At 48.5% G+C, this 17500-nt stretch overlaps 1 protein-coding gene across 1 annotated transcript in view; it reads right to left on the reverse strand.

Moving 5' to 3' along the window:
- Positions 1–5848: 5848 nt before the first annotated feature.
- Positions 5849–17500, reverse strand: part of ntrk3b (neurotrophic tyrosine kinase, receptor, type 3b) — a 144445-nt gene continuing 132793 nt past the window's right edge. The window contains 2 exon segments of the mRNA XM_062525437.1: positions 5849–7863; positions 11818–11976. Coding sequence (XP_062381421.1) covers positions 7678–7863; positions 11818–11976 — 345 coding nt within the window. The 3' untranslated portion in view covers positions 5849–7677.

The raw sequence follows: 17500 nt of genomic DNA on the forward strand, positions 1-17500 counted from the left end.
TCTCTTGATTGCCAGCCGGGAGGGTATTCTGAGTAGCTGGGTGAATCCTGCCTGACCTGCCAGCCAATTTGGATTTGGCCTGACAGTTCAGGCCGGAAACCTGCACGTCTATCTCCCCCTGCCTCCTGTCCACAACCTTTGGGTCCGATCACCACTAGCTTTACCAAAAGACACACTGGATCGTTGGTCGGATTGGTTGAAGGGCTTTCCAAGCTAATGGAGTCATTTGAATGATGCCCATTGATCAATCTTAAAAGATTGAGCTTAGCATGGTGATAGCCATGACTGTATTCCGAGGATATTCCCCGCAGATATCCCGAAGAGATTCTGACCTTTGATGGCTGCTATGGAGGAGCTTGTCAGAACGCCCCCCCCTCTGCAGAAGATTTGTTTTATTTTGTGTTTGGCAAACTAGAGGAAAAGTGCGCGCCCTCCTGCGCTGTGATCAGTGTTTCTGCGCTATGGCGTGTTTGAATAATGAATCGGCACCGCAGCGGAAGCTCCTGTGTAATCATGTTTTATGCACGACTCCTCTCTTCTCCTAGCACTCCATAAAACATAGATCAGCCAGGCTCCAGAACAGAGGTGTTGATACTGCTGCTTGGGAAACAGCTAGTCAGACTAGTCCCAGTTAATGGGAGAGAAAGAAAGGGAGAGAGAGAGGGAGAGAGAGAGAGATGGGATGGGGAGAATGAACAAAAGAGAAAATGAAATGAGAGATATAGAGAGAGATAATGAGAGAGATGGGGAGAGAAAAGAGAAAGACCATGAAGAAGAGGCGTTGGAGAGTGAATGAGAGAGAGAGATAATGAGAGACAGAGAGAAATATAGAGAGAGGTAATGAGATACAGAGAGAGAGAATGAGAGAAATAGAGATAGAGAATGAGAGAAAGAGTTGTCTCTTGTCAGCAGTAGGTTGATCACTTCCTACAGACTGAAATAAATTAATCAGGTTTTAATATGAAACTCCAAAAACTCCATCACCGCAAAGCTTCTTTTTTTTCTCAAGGAAAGAAATTCAGGAACACTTGTGAACACTTTGGCAGGATGGGAATAAATTAAATTACAATAGAGGAATACATAAAAGAGTGAGTGCTAATACACATAACAAAGTCAGCAGATGCAAATGTTCCTGACACCATGTACTGGCATATGAAAATGACCGGAGTCACTTCTCGACCCGATGCAGCTCACATACTCTGCCCTGGCTGTCAATCATCCCTCTGTTCCAGGGAAACTACATCGGGCGCGTGACTGAAGCGTTCTGTTCGAGTAGTGTCTCCTGCAAGTAGCTTCACTATAAGCAATGGAAGTAGCTACACCAATTTCCCCTTAGGAATCAATAAAGTATCTATCTATCTATCTATCTATCTATCTATTGTATCTATCTATCTATCTATCTATCTACACCAGGCATGATAATGGCGCGTACATAAAAATAGACCAGTAGACAAAAACTGCTACTAAAAAATAGACAAAAAAAATAAGTAAATAGACCAGTCTTCTGAAATGGATTTTACGTGATTTTACGAACGGAATATGTATATAATATGTCCAATGCTGTCTTGTGTCATATGTTGTATGTGCTGTCTTAGCTAGTGTGTGTGCAAATGATTACCCCCGGGGAGTCTTTAAAAGCTCTATCCGTCTATGATGCAAAACACCATCAGAAGAAGCATACAGTATGACACAGTCTCCTCAGACTGAACTCAGGAGAACATATGGCACAGCTATGGAGGAACATATGACACAGTTATGGTGAAAACGCATATCTGATAACTCTAATAGGTGTTATGTCAACACTGAACGTAGGGGAAAACTGTGGGAGAGTCCAACACAGTGTATAGCCTGCTCCAGCCTGGACTGAAATATCAACAAGACCAAGATGGCGACCAAAACTGCCACTGCCTCAGCCAGACCAGAGCCTCATCTGTCAATCATGAACGGTTTGATGTTCATTTTGACCTTCACTGTCTAAGAAAGACATTCAAGAAACATCTTTTTTAAAACAGAGGCCCAAGAAAATGCACTCCAGCGTGTAGGAGGAGAGGGAGAATAAATCCTTCAAATTAATGGAGGTGGGGAAAGGTGTTTAAAAATAGTCCTGCGCAGACTGGCATGAAGGAGATGTATGAGCACATGAAGATGAGCATAACAGAGCAAGCAGAGGCAAATCCTGCATTTGATATGATAGAGATACCACACTGGCATACGACATCTGGTTTAAGTCCCGGGCTCTGGCTGAGCTCCGGCCCTGAGCTGGCCCGGGTCTGGCCCTGAGATGGCTCTAATCTGGCCCGGGTCTGGCCCTGAGATGGCTCTAATCTGGCGCAGGTCCGGCCCTGTTCCGGCCCGGGTCTGGCCATGGTTGTTATTCATGGCGAAAGGAGAAAGCTGTTAGGAACAGATGTTCACACACTGGCCAACAAGACAGCTGGGACTCTGTCAATCATTCACTGTCCGTTTTCTTGTGATTCTATCCTCCACAATATTACACACACACACACACACACACACACACACACACACACACACACACACACACATGCACACTTTTACCCAGACGGGTAGGTCACACCACACCCTCCTGCCCTCAGACACACACACACTCACACACACCCACACACACCCACACACACAGACACACACACACACACACACACACACACACACACACACACACACACACACACACACACACACACACACACACACACCCACACACACACACACACACAAGAAGCAGGAGGCCCATCCCCCACTGCGGGCTGATCCAGCATACTAATGAGGCCTGGTAGGAGGACCCGGAGCAGCGAGGTTAATTTGGACATCCACACAAGCTGACAGGATCGAAGATTGGGCCATCCCAGGTGGAATCACAGCATTTCACACGTCTGTGTTCTCTCCCATGTTCTTATCCTCATCTTTCCTGGAGAAATCAGAGACGGAGCAAAGTGTGGCTGATGCTATCTCCATGCTCCGCTCCGCTCTGCCCGTCCGTCCGTCTGTCTGTGGAGAGAGGCGTTATCAGAGCAATTCCCCACTAAATAAACCAGCATCCATCCTCACAGCCACACAAATGGCAAGGCAACAACGACCCCTGGAAGAATGTAACGACCTTCAACGTATGTAAAGACGCTGACCTTGTAAAAAAAACTCATGCAAGGTGCAATCCTTAGAGAATAGAGAGAGAGAGAGAGAGAGATGGGTAGAGGAAGAGAGAAAAAAAACAAGAAATATGTTTTTTCCCTACATAATTAGAATTTCATATTGTCAGTGTACAGACTTCATATTTACCGTGATAGTGACTAGCAAATGAGAGAGCAGCGATGAGTTCTTTTCCCCCATTCCTCATTTAAATGACCCAGACCGACCCAGCTAGCACCTCCTTGCTCCTGCTGTAATTGTTTATTGATGGGCATGTGTCCTGTGTGCTGTCGGGTGGCAGGGTGGACGTAGTGTGTGTGTGTGTGTGTGTGTGTGTGTGTGTGTGTGTGTGTGTGTGTGTGTGTGTGTGTGTCTGTGTGTCTGTGTGTTTGTGTGTGTCTGTGTGTGTGTGTGTATGTGTGTGTGCGTGTGTGTGTGTCTGTCTGTGTGTGTGTGTGTGTGTGCTAGTGAGTGTGTGTATGTGTGTTTGGGGTGGTGTTGGTGTATCTCAGTGTCATCTCTGTAAACACCAAACAGGCTGTGCAGATACAACTCCCTAACATCCCGCCATCTGCTGAGATAACACACGCGCGCCAGACAGCCCAGGCCATAATCGAGGCAGGCAATCATCGCAGTGATATGCGGCTTAGGCTGTCCTCCCCTGCCATTTACTTCTGACGCACACACACTCGCGCACGCACACACACACACACACACACACACACACACACACACACACACACACACACACACACACACAAACAAACAAGGCCTTGAGTGACGCGTCACAAAGTTCCAGAATGTCACAAAGACAATTGTGGAGTTCCACAGTGGAACGTTTGGCTGTCAGTTCTAGGAAAGTCTTCAGTGGAGAGTTGTGGAACTGTAGAACTCTGTGTGAGTTTTCGCTTGGCTGTCTTATTTTCATATTTGTGTATTTGTGTATATGTACTTTAGGCACGGGGTGGAGGCGACGTGCGGCTGTGGCTGGTGTTTCCACTTGCCTTGGCAGCGCTGTGTGTGGGGGCAAATGGCAGTCGAGCAAACAGCTCCTACCTCAGAGGACTGCGCCAGGATTACACTGGCAGTGGTGCCAGGCACAGAATCGTGTGAGAGAGAGAGAGAGAGAGAGAGAGAGAGAGAGAGAGAGAGAGAGAGAGAGAGAGAGAGAGAGAGAGAGAGAGAGAGAGAGAGAGAGAGAGAGAGAGAGAGAGAAAGCAACTGGAACTTGAGGCGAAACGATAACACTCTCTGGAGGCCTTGCTTTTCCTGGGTGGCACAAACCCACACACACACACACACACACACACACACAGATTCTCCCCGGGAGGGTGACCTCCAAAATCACATTAAATTAAATGGCAGCAGAGGCACCCAAAAATATCCACAGAGCATCACCCCCACAAAAAAATAAAAAATAAAAAATATAACCTCACACACGCTATCTGCTCCCCCAACTCTCTCACTCTGGCTCTGCTCAAAGCAGAAGGCAGCAACTCACTGCCTCCCTGCCTACATACAGAGCTGTCTCAGAAGACATGACTACGGATTGAACGCATCTTTTAAGAATGAGCGGATTCTCTCTAGAATCTTTAGTTAACACTATGGTATTACGTTAGCAAAAGCCAGAATGTTAAACTACCTTAGGCAGGCTAACGGTACAAACCTGTTTGACAGACGGGACATATATCAGACCAGGCGCTATCGATAGTTAAAACAATGGTATAATCAGATAGTACATATTCACAAGATAGTAAGTAGCAGGTAATCAGATAGTAACGCAATTCGCATTTCAACAGATTCAGCAGCCGTTACCTGTGTCTTCTGGCATCTTGGTTTACTTTTCACAGCTGTCTCATAATCCAGGATTACTGTAGTAGGGACCATGGAGGATGCATCGACGCGGCCTCCAAAAAGGACAATTATTCGGGTAGTTCTAAGATTCTAAAATATCTTGGATTCTTTTTTATTTTATTTTTTTTGTGTGTTGAACCACACTTGATGCATCACTCCTGTTAGAAATCTTAGAAGGCAGCAGATTTTACAGTTTCGAACAGAGCCTCTGTCTTTCTGAATGTCCATCTGACACAAACTCATACCATTGTATCACTGTGACTTCACTGTCAGTACGTTCATTACAGGTGCATTAATACTCGCCTGTATGACAGTGCTATACTCATACAAGCCTACAGTAATAGTTCTTTACTATTATGGTATGTTGCTGACCCATGCCCATGTCATACAGATTTATCAAATGGTCATCTTGTAAGGTGAGCCACAGAGATTTAATGCTGTCTTTTGACTGTAGCTTTTGAGTGTTTTGAAAGGTGTTTGTTGGGTTTTACTGCAGCTCAGCACTGCCATGTTGTTCGCCCCATTGGATGGAGCACAGGTCAAGAAAGTCAGGAGCTACAGTTTAATCTGTACACTGTTGCACTTTCCTAATTATTAGCTGTGGCTTATACATTGATTTTGACACAATTTCTTCAGCTTCCACTGTCCTGCATCTTATACACAATGTGGCGAATACACAGGAAATTACTGTGGCAGTTCTGCAATTAAAAAACGATGGCAGCCAATAGCAGCCGTGTTTACTCAAAATCATGAATGTTCACCTCTGGTCAAGGAATTTGAACCCACCTCTTGAGATGAAATGTTACAATAAACATCAGAAGTGCAAGAATAAACAACAGGTGACGTCTTTAAGCCAGATGTCTTTATTTCACACAGTTGTCTATACATACATTTTAATGTCTTATACAGTTTATCTTCTTTGCAAATGTTTCTGATATTGCAATTAGCCAAAAAACAAAGAACAAATGAACAACAAAAAAAGTAAAAAACAAACAAACAAACAAACAAACAAACAAACAAAAACCCCAAAGACATTCTGAAAGGTTTTTGAAGCAGGAAGTAAAGTTTTCAGAAGAAGTGGAGCCTGTGGGAGCGTTGCCAAGACGACAGCCTCGCCGCAGCAACAAACGTTCTCATTGGGCCACACTATCGTAACCATAGCGATGGAGCACCACTCTCCGCGCACCGGAGCTGTAGGGGGACGGGGGACGGGGGGGGGGGACGGGGACGGGGGGGCAGCTGACGTGTAAGTCCCACGAGAACATCCACACGAGTAACCGCTTCTGCGGTAGCACAAGCGATCTGAAAGCCTCACGTCGTCAGCGCTCACGGGGACTTGACTGGCATGTGCGCTACGGTGGCGGGAGACGATGAAGTACACAGAGAAATACTGTTTTTACACCCAGCACAGCACGGCACACTCCATGGGCTCCCCGCTGGAGCAAGTCTCCCGGGACACACACGCGCACGCTCCAAAACGTCTCTCGCTTTTGTTTTGTTTATTTTTTTTATCTCGTTTCCAGCCGCGGGTCCGACGCCAGAGGTGGCGCAGTCTTCACGGTGTTCGGCTCGCTCAGATCGAAGCGCTAAAATGAACAAGAACATGACACAAACACCCTCCTGAACGCACACGTTTAGAGTAGCCTTTAGAGTATTAACCTACCATATAGCCAAAACAAAACAACTAAAATGCCCTAGGGTAGGAAAAAATAAGTTAACATAGTTTGACACCTATATAAATGTACAATATGTACAATCAAGTACAAGTAAAATATATATGTTTGTGTATTTTTTTTATGTTTGTGTATTTTTTGACTGATTGAAGGTCCACCCCACCCTTTGCTAGGACTTGTGACATATCAATTCAGCATAAGTAAAAAAGTCTAGCTCCCTGGCAGCCTGGTTCTGGCCAATCGGATTGTAGTAAGGCGTTCCTCGGGAAGCCCCAACCAATCGGATTGTAGTAAGGCCTTCCTTTGAAAGCCCAGACTAACAGCTAATAGCACTCATCTTAAAAAGGGGGAGGGGGCGGGTCTTAGCATCAGACACAGCAGAAATCCGTACCTCCGATAAAACACTAAATAAATAAAAATATATATAATATATTTATATATATTTATAAAATCAAACACTGGAAATCTTACTCTTCATACGTGTTGTTGCCAACCTACAAACAACTGGTTGCAAAAACCAGCCGAGCATATATATCACCTTCCCATATCCTTATAGAATTTGTCTCAGCTTTTAAAGAGAAAAAAAAGTTTTCTTTTTTGTCTTTGTTTGTAGAATAGCTTTGTACACTGTGTATTGTATGAGAGTAAACAAAATGTAAAAGTATTTTTTTTTGTTCATTTTTCATTCTTTTTTTTTCTATTTTGTTTTTGTCTTTAAATAGTTTTGTCCAGTGTATCGAAAACCAAAACAAAAGAGCAAGTAGCAGGCACTTGAGTCCGTCCCCAGCTTGTCCATGTGTGTACAGTGGAGCAGTAAGGTTGGTTTGGTTATTCCTGGATTGAGTTGGCACGCGCGTGTGTGGACACACACACACACACACGCACACACACACACACACACACACAGAAACGGACACGGGCGCACGAGCGTGTGGTGTGTGTGTGCATGTGTGTGTGTGTGTGTGTGTGTGTGTGTCCATCGCGGGCGCGTCTCCGTCCTCGACTAGCCCAGGATGTCCATGTAGACGGGGGTGGCCTTGCCCAGCGCAAACAGGATGTTCTGGATCTCCTTGATGTTGAGCCGCTGCTGGGGCTCCCTCTGCCAGCAGCCCAGCATCACGTCGTACACCTCCTTAGGACACACCCGCGGCCGCTCCAGAACACGGCCCTGAGTAATACACTCAATCACCTGCAGGAGAGGAGGAGAGGAGGAGAGGAGAGGAGCGGAGGAGAGGAGGAGAGGAGCGGAGGAGGAGAGGAGCGGAGAGAGAGAGAGAGAGAGAGAGAGAGAGAGAGAGAGAGAGAGAGAGAGAGAGAGAGAGAGAGAGAGACACGTTAGCATCACGTCGTACACCTCCTTAGGACACACCCGCGGCCTCTCCAGCACACGGCCCTGCGTAATACACTCAATCACCTGCAGGAGAGGAGGAGAGGAGGAGGAGCGGAGGAGGAATGAAGAGAAAAGAGGTGGAAAGGCAGGGAGAGGAGTGGAGAAAGAGAGAGTGAGAGAAAGAGAGAGCGAGAGAAAGAGAGAGAGACAGAGACAGAGAGAGAAAGAGAGATAGAGAGAGAGGGAGAGCGAGAGAGAGAGAGACGTTAGCTTCTCTCCGAGGGCTGCTGTCCTCCCACAGGCCGTGTGTAACCTGTTCAACCTCATTAGCAGCTATTAGCTGCAGCCACTCTAGAGCATCTCCTCAGCTCTCAGCCGCCCTGCAGGCCTGGCCAACACACACACACACACACGCACGCACGCACGCACGCACGCACGCACGCACGCACACACACACACACACACACACACATTCACACACACACACACACACACACACACACACACACACACACACACACACACACACACACACACACACACACACACACACACGGACATATGGACATACGCACGCACACACGGACATACGCACGCACACACACACTTTACCACTAAATGCTGCTCCTCTCTATACAGATGACCACTGTTACAGCACACTAGATGCATACTGTAGCTATTAGTCTGCACAGTAGATGAGCTCACATTTCCCCTCAAACCAGATCAGATCCAACTCAGTCCCACACTAACCCTTCTGTCCTGCCTGATCTCAGGATGAACTTAGCCTAACCCTTCTGTACCATGTGATCTTAGGATGAACTTAGCCTAACCCTTCTGTCCTTTGTAATCTTATGATGAATTTAGCCTAACCCTTCTCTACAGAGTGATCTTAGGATGAACTTAGCCTAACCCTTCTCTACAGAGTGATCTTAGGATGAACTTAGCCTAATCCTTCTGTCCTGCCTGATCTTAGGATGAACTTAGCCTAACCCTTCTGTCCTGCCTGATCTTAGGATGAACTTAGCCTAACCCTTCTCTACAGAGTGATCTAAGGATGAACTTAGCCTAACCCTTCTGTACCATGTGATCTCAAGATGAAGTGGTGATGAACTTAAGTGCTGCTCTGCCAGACACTGGCTATATGGGCTGTCTCCTCCCTGAGGACTGGATGTCGCCCCCAACACTCCAGCTGCTCAAAGACCACATCTCAACCACTTTAGCCCGTTCTCACCTCTCCGTCCTGCATATACGTACCATGAACTGAACATGAACTGAACATGGTGAACTGACATTGAACTTAAATTGAACTTATGCTGCAGTTACACTTAAACATGAACTTGAGCTGATCTTGAGGTGAATTTAATGATGGTCTTAAAATGGCAAAACTCCCAAGTCCCTCGCAATAGGAATGCTAAATCATCTCCAGGGAAAACAACCGTATCTCACATTCACATGGCTCTACGGATGCTCTCTCTCTCTCTCTAAAAAAGAAATGCTCGTCTTTGTTTGATACTCTGAACAGCCCTCTAGCAATCTAGCAATAGAATATAGCATCCTAAAATTAGCCGAATGAACTGTATAGAACTCCCACCCATATCTCTCTCACACACACACACACACACACACACACACAAATGCACTCTCCTGGCATGTGTGACCTTGGCATGCCTCTTGCCTGTCTCCTCTGTGTGAGCTGGAGCGAGATACTAATAGCCTGATGCCTCCTGATGCCTCCTGGGAGCAGAGGTGTGTGTGTGTGTGTGTGTGTGTGTGTGTGTGTGTGTGTGTGTGTGTGTGTGTGTGTGTGTGTGTGTGTGTGTGTCTGTTGCATAGCCTGACTCCAAGGCAGGCGAGAAGTGGTAAGTGGTGGATATATATATATATATTTGTGTGCGCACATGTGTGAGCCTGATACCAAGAAGTGGTGAGGGATGTGTGTTTATACAGTACAGGAGGAGGTGTGGGGGGGAGGAGGGGAGGAGGTGTGGAGAGGAGAGGGGAGGAGGTGTGGAGTGGAGGAGGTGTGGAGTGGAGAGGGGAGGAGGTATGGAGAGGAGGAGGTGTGGAGAGGAGAGGGGAGGAGGTGTGGGGGGAGGAGGTGTGGGTGGAGGAGGTGTGGAGAGGAGAGGGGATGAGGTGTGGGCGGAGGAGGTGTGGGGGGAGGAGGTGTGGAGAGGAGAGGGGAGGAGGTGTGGGGGGAGAGGGGAGGAGGTGTGGGGGAGGAGGAGTTGGGTGGAGGAGGTGTGGAGTGGAGAGGGGAGGAGGTGTGGGTGGAGGGGAGGAGGTGTGGGGGGAGGAGGTGTGGGGGGAGGAGGTGTGGAGAGGAGAGGGGAGGAGGTGTGGGGGGAGAGGGGAGGAGGTGTGGGGGAGGAGGAGTTGGGTGGAGGAGGTGTGGAGTGGAGAGGGGAGGAGGTGTGGGGGGAGAGGGGAGGAGGTGTGGAGTGGAGAGGGGAGGAAGTGTGGGGGGAGGAGGTGTGGGTGGAGGGGAGGAAGTGTGGGGGGAGAGGGGAGGAGGTGTGGGTGGAGGGGAGGAAGTGTGGGGGGAGAGGGGAGGAGGTGTGGGGGAGGGAGGGAGTGAGGGGAGGAGGTGTGGAGGGAGAGGGGAGGAGGTGTGGGAGGGAGGGGAGGAGAGGTGTGGGCGAGGGGAGGCAGGAGGGCGCAGGTATGGGCTTATTATGTGTCTGACCAGGAGCGGCAGCAGCAGCCGCATCAGAGCAGAGAGATGATGGCAGGAGTGCACCAGGTGTGTGTGTGTGTGTGTGTGTGTGTGTGTGTGTGTGTGCGTGCGTGCGTGCGTGCGTGCGTGCGTGCGTGCGTGCGTGCGTGCGTGCGTGCGTGCGTGCGTGTGTGTGTGTGTGTGTGTCTGTGTGTGTGTGTGTGTGTGTGTGTGTGTGTGCATGTGTGTGTGTGTGTGTGGTGGGGGATGAGTGAAGATGACCCCTCTATTCTCCTGCCTCCAGGCTGTCTTTCATCTCATTCTCATGGAAAAGACTCACAGTCACGAACCCTGCGCTTCTCTTTCTCTCTCTCTCACGAGGTGAGTATGTGTGTGTGTGTGTGTGTGTGTGTGTGTGTGTGTGTGTGTGTGTGTGTGTGACTGTGTGTGTGTTTCTGGGTGTGGATGTCAGTGTGTGAATATGAATGTGTGTGTCTCTGTGTGTGTGTGTGTGTGTGTTTGTGTGTGTGTGTGTCTGTGTGTGTGTGTGTGTGTGTGTGTGTGTGTGTGTGTGTGTGTGTGTGTGTGTGTGTGTGTGTGTGTGTGTGTGTGTGTGTGTAAATGGGCAGGTTATAAATGCATAAATGCCTGGATTGCACACATCCCTGCCCTTTCCCCAACCCCTCCTCCGCTACCTGCAGCGATAATGAAAGCCGTTCATTCATTATGTATGCATCCTCCATGCATTTTCTATATGTTGGAGGAGAACATATGGCTCTCCTCATCTCCACGCCATGTAGGCAGTGCAGCGCAGCAGGCAGGTGCATATCCAGCGACTCCATCTACCCCTCACCCCTCATCGTTCAACCCCCACCTGCCCCACCCTACCCCATCCACCCTATCCACCCCACATGATGCCCTTGTCCATCACCAGAGGTCAGACTTCAGAGGATTACAGTAATGTTACACAGGGTAATGTTACACCTCATTCACTCCGAATAGAATTCTGATCGGATCAGGAGTTTTCATTCCGATTGAGGTGTTTATATATGACGATTTTTATTCCAATTGAGCTGTTATTTTCGTTTTCGTTTCTGATCGGAATAGAAGTGTCCGTGTAAATGTGGCTACTGACAAAAAGAAACACGTCCGCTCACCTCGTTGTTGCCGAGCTGGAACCAGGGCTGCTTGCCGTAGGTGAAGATCTCCCACATGATGACGCCGAAGCTCCAGACGTCGCTCTCCGTGGTGAACTTCCTGTACATGATGCTCTCGGGGGGCATCCAGCGGATGGGCAGCATGGTGTGACCTCCGACCTGCGGAGCACAACGTTCTACGTGAGATCACCATGGTTACGGAACCAAGGGTGCATTCAAACAGTGGCCAACGTTTGTGGTGAAACATGTTTTCTTTGACCAGTTCAATTTGAATGATTTGGGGGGGTAAAATAAAATAAATTAATAAATTATTTGGTGTTAACCTTCCATTCTAACGGTAACTGCACGGTTGCCTTCGACAAACTCAAGTCCAGTTCCACTGTACTGTATGTTTGCGGAGAACTACCCCCTCAGACTGTTTGCGTTTGTTTGCAAACGTTCACCAAAAACTGTAGCCTGACTCTCGCCAGACCCTTGTAGTTCCGCCATGCTCCACCAGAGGCGTTTCGCTGAGCTCCACACAAGGGTCTGGACGCGAGGGCAATCCAAACCCCTGGGCCAGTGATCAAAAAATAAGCAACCAATCAGGAGCACCGAAGCGAGTGTTTGATTCAAATAACAATGGCGGCACGCAGCGAGGAGTCTTGTGCTGACAATGATTCTGCTATTTCAACCGTTTTGTCGAATCTATCGAGTATTCATTCTTTAAAAGATTAACAGAGAATAGTTTGAAGACATTTATTGGTGGCAAGGATGTTTTTACTCTTCTTCCGACCGGGTTTGGCAAGAGCTTGAAGAAGCCTAGCACGTCATTCAAGATAACAGGCAAGTGGTTTATCAAATCACATGCGAGGATGTTTTACAAGGACCCGCCTTCAGAAATACATCTCCTATCGAGAAGTCCCAGATCCTTGTGTGAAGCAGACAGCGAACTACAGGATCTGGCAAAAGTCAGGTTACAAAAACTGAAGGATAACAGAAAAGTGCAAACGTTCGCCTATGACTCTCTGCCATTCACACTCTGCAATATGAGAGGTCTTATAAAGGACTGAAGGAGAGGATTCATACAATTTCTGTGGTGATTGAGATTAAATGTGTGCTTTTTTTTTACAGAGTCCATCATCATCACCAGCATCCAAGTGTCAACACCAGTCAGCACTGCGTTCCCAATACTTGTAATCTCTCTTGGTTAGTCGATGAACTTTGTGATTTCATGCTCTGACATTTGTGATTAAAGACGCCCACCAGTGCTCCCTGGAGCGACAGGGTAATGAGCTAACACGCTGCGACAGCTCTCCCTTCACTCACACTCAGAACAACTCAGAGAGAGAGGGAGAGAGAGAGAGAGAGAGAGAGAGAGAGAGAGAGAGAGAGAGAGAGAGAGGGAGAGAGAGAGAGAGAGGGAGAGAAAGAGAAAGAGAGATGAGTGAAGAGAGAGAGAGAGAGAGAGAAAGAGAGAGAGAGAAAGAGAGATGAGTGAAGAGAGAGAGACAAAGAGAGAGAGAGAGAGAGAGAGAGAGAGAAAGAGAGAGAGAGAAAGAGAGATGAGTGAAGAGAGAGAGAGAGACAGAGAATTTCCCATTCATCTTTGCTTATCGGTCTCACACATCAACACTTGCTTCTCTTTCTGTCAGTGTTTGGTTATCAATTTGTATGTGACAACATTATTATTGTAGAGGTCCCCAATCTATACAGGGCTTCAGTGGGATGAGAGTACACAACACAAAATAAAACAGAAAGAGGATCCAAGTACTGCATGAATACTTGATGACCTAAACTATAATCTAGACTCTACACACACACACACACACACACACACACACACACACACACACACACACACACACACACACACATACACACACACACGTAGTGTTGGTGTTGCATAAGGTATTAACTGCTCTCACAGTCTCATCCATCAACACACACATGCCAGGACAAACCTCTCAGGTGAATAACTCCAACTCTGACCATACAGTACATAAGACATTCAGAGAAGTTCTCCACATTTACACGGAACATATGTTCCAGCTCTGACCATACAGTAAATAAGACATTCAGAGAAGTTCTCCATATTTACACGGAACATATGTTCCAGCTCCTCCTGAAAGCGCAGCCCCAAAGAGTGATGTCAGGGAAATAAGGTCTTCACATTCGAGCAGAGCACTACAATAGGCTGTAGGAACAGAATGTTTATGCCAGCCCAGCACAATTTAACTGGTGGAGAGTTCCAGCTGCCTTTCCCAAACTGTCCAGTCAGTGTTTTATTTCAGAGCTATCTGTTCCTAATTTAAACCGAGGAGCAGTCTTCCTAGGATGGCTCTGAATATATTTTGCTGGCCAGCCAAGTTCTACGATCCACACAGGTTTTCCCCCTCTTGAAATATACAACCAGGGCAGTTTGTGTGTGTGTGTGTGTGTGTGTGTGTTTGTGTATGCATGCATGCGGTTGTGTGTGTGTGTGTGTGTGTGTTTGTACTGTATGTGTGTGTGTGTGATGTGTGTGTGTGTGTGTGTGTGTGTGTGTGTGTGTGTGTGTGTGTGTGTGTGTGTGTTTGTGTTAGTGTTAGTGTGTGTGTTAGTGTGAGTGTGTGTGTGTGTGTTCGTGTGTGTGTTCTGTCACAAGTAGAGAAAAAGACTTCAGCAATTTGGACCGAAGTGGCAAATTGTCTTCTCTGGGCAAAGTTAGCGAGGAATCGACGAGTGACGTGTCGTCGTCGTCGTCGTCGTCGTCGTCGGAGACGACCGAGACATGATCTATCGCCAGACGTCTGACATCGTTAAAACTGCGCGTCTCTCTTAATGGACTCCTGGGCCGAACTCTCCCGCCGAGCGATTTTAATCGATTAAACAATCAGACATTAATCATCTGAGCGCTCAGCGCGCACTAAGACTATATTTCCCATTCCATGTCAATTGCAGTGCGTTAATCAGGCTGGAGGCCAGCGGAGGACAGGGGGGGGGGGGGGGGAGGGGGAGGTCTCGGACGCTTTGTGAGGGAGATGTCTGGGGCCGTCCCAGCCTCTCGCCCTGATAACACTGTTCTCCACTAATTACAGACTTCATGATGCTTATGGAGCTTCGTCTCTGCTCAAGATATTGGCACTTTCACTCACAAACACACACACACATACACACACACACACACACACACACACACACACACACACACACACACACACACACATACAGCCTTATGATGGGTAGTTTCAGGTCAAGATATGAACACAATTACTCTCACACACACACACACACACACACACACACACACACACACACACACACATACACACACACATACACACACACACACATACACACACACACACACACACATCCGCACCCCCCCCCCCCCCACACACACACACACACCCCACAGAGATAGAGAGACAGAGAGAGAAACTCTCGGCGCAGTTCTAAACAAAGTTGAATCGATACTTCAGTAGTACACGGGGCATGTTTATTTTCCCCTTGGTCGTCCACAGCCTGGTCTCAAACCAGTTTAAGACAGCCGTGGATCAATACGCACACTACACACCAACACCCATCACACTGCATCTGGAGTGGTAGGAGCCGCCGTGTTTTGATCAGACTTAATTACCAACCCCAGCTCCGTCTATAAGAGGGGCGGCCTTTCTATGCGCCCCATTACATACATAACAGCATCAAAGGCTGCTCCCCCAAACTGTCTAGACTCGGATGGCTCGGCTGCATATATATTTCCGTCCTCCCATGTGAAGGTTTAAAAACGATTAAACAAATTAATTGAGTTCCAGCCAGTACAAATGACCTATCTAAGGCACCTACCATCCCCCTGTCAGGCAGCATGCAGATGGGCCGGCGTCCCTTAGAAAGGGAGGAATTAGCATTGGCCACGGCGCCTCATAAACAATCTCCGCTTCACCTTGGGCTTTCAAGGCAAGCCATGGCCGGGGCAATTAGAGCAGCGGAAAATTGATAAGTGCATTAAATGGGCAAAAGAAAAGAAAGACAGCAGGAGATAGTGAGAGAGAGAGAGAGAGAGAGAGAGAGAGAAGTGAGAGAGAGAAGTGAGAGAGAGAGAAATAATTTCTGCTGCTGTCATTTCCATATTTCATTTTCCAGTTGCGGTGGGCAGGCCAGTCTGCGGCTGCTTTTGTGACGCTTGGCGACGGCTGTAGACGGTGGCACGCTGCGTCTTTGGAGTGTAAAGTGGATTACCGCCGCGCACCACTCTCGCCCGGCCAGCCAACGCCGGGATTAGCGGGCGCGGAGAGCAGTGCACCATGGGAGGAAATGGATTACGGGCCAAACGGCGGGCGACTTGCGGAACTGTTTTCGCCCGGCTTTTAGGGGCTGTGGCCCCCGGAAGCTGATTGGCCCGATCAGGCTTCACAGGCTTTTCCGCTCACAGCGACTTTTCTCGAAGAAGCTTACATCGTGACATCACCCGGGTTAACAATGATCTGGTAAAAACCACGGAGACGGAGAGACCTCTGCGCGGCGACGAGAGCGGCCCTCTTTAGAAGTCCTTAATCCACGCTGACGGCTCTAAACTGCCCGTTTACGAGACGCTGCGGTCGCCGCTGCAGTGTGCCGTTAGCTGGGAACCGTCCACTGCGGCGTACGGACGTGTAAAGGGGGACAGATGTCCAGCTGGGGCCATGAGGACCGCATCAAAGTGGAGCAGAGAGGGACCTGTCATTTCAGCTGTTTTGAGTGTGTGTGTGTGTGTATGTTTGGGGGTGGTGGTGGTAGGGGTGCCCTCGTGTCTAGGGGGCGATTGGGCAGGGGCTGAGGGATGACTCAGAGGGTGATGGTGATGGTGACGGTGAGGGTGATGGTGATGATGGGGGTGTTTAGGATAATAGCGAAGGGGGGGCGGGGGGGGGGGGGGGCTGCCAGGCAACCGGATCTGTTTACAGACGTGGAACTGATGAGAGCCAACAGAGAAGGGAGGAGTAGGGAGAGAGGGAGAGAGAGAAAGAGAGAGAGGGAGAGAAGGAGAGAGGGAGATAGAGGGAAAGAGGGAGAGGGAGGGAGAGGCAGAGGGAGAGAGAAACAGAGAAGGGGAGAGAGAGAGAGACAGAGAGGGGAAAAGAGGGACAGAGAGAGTGAGTGAGGGACAGAGTACGGGGGAGGCAGGCTGGGGCAGAAGACGAGGAAAGGATAGTGGAGGAGAGTGGAGGAGAGATGAGAAGAGATGAGAGGATGAGAGGATAGGATATAGGAGGAGAGGAGATGATAGGGGAGGAGAGAAGAGAAAAGAGGAGATGAGAGGATGAGAAGAGAGGATAGAGGAGGAGAGGAGAAGAGGAAAAGAGCGATGAGAGGATGAGAGGAGAGGATAGAGGAGGAGAGGAGAAGGGGAAAGGAGAGATGAGAGGATGAGAGGAGAGGATATAGGAGGAGAGGAGAAGAGGAGGAGAGGAGAAGAGGAAAGGAGCGATGAGAGGATGAGAGGAGAGGATAGAGGAGGAGAGGAGAAGAGGAGAGGAGAGATGAGAGGATGAGAGGAGAGGATAGAGGAGGAGAGGAGAAGGGGAAAGGAGAGATGAGAGGATGAGAGGAGAGGATATAGGAGGAGAGGAGAAGAGGAAAGGAGCGATGAGAGGATGAGAGGAGAGGATAGAGGAGGAGAGGAGAAGAGGAGGAGAGGAGAAGAGGAAAGGAGCGATGAGAGGATGAGAGGAGAGGATAGAGG

Source organism: Sardina pilchardus, chromosome 21 (assembly GCF_963854185.1).
Source record: "Sardina pilchardus chromosome 21, fSarPil1.1, whole genome shotgun sequence".
NCBI classification, from domain to species: Eukaryota; Metazoa; Chordata; class Actinopteri; order Clupeiformes; family Clupeidae; genus Sardina; species Sardina pilchardus.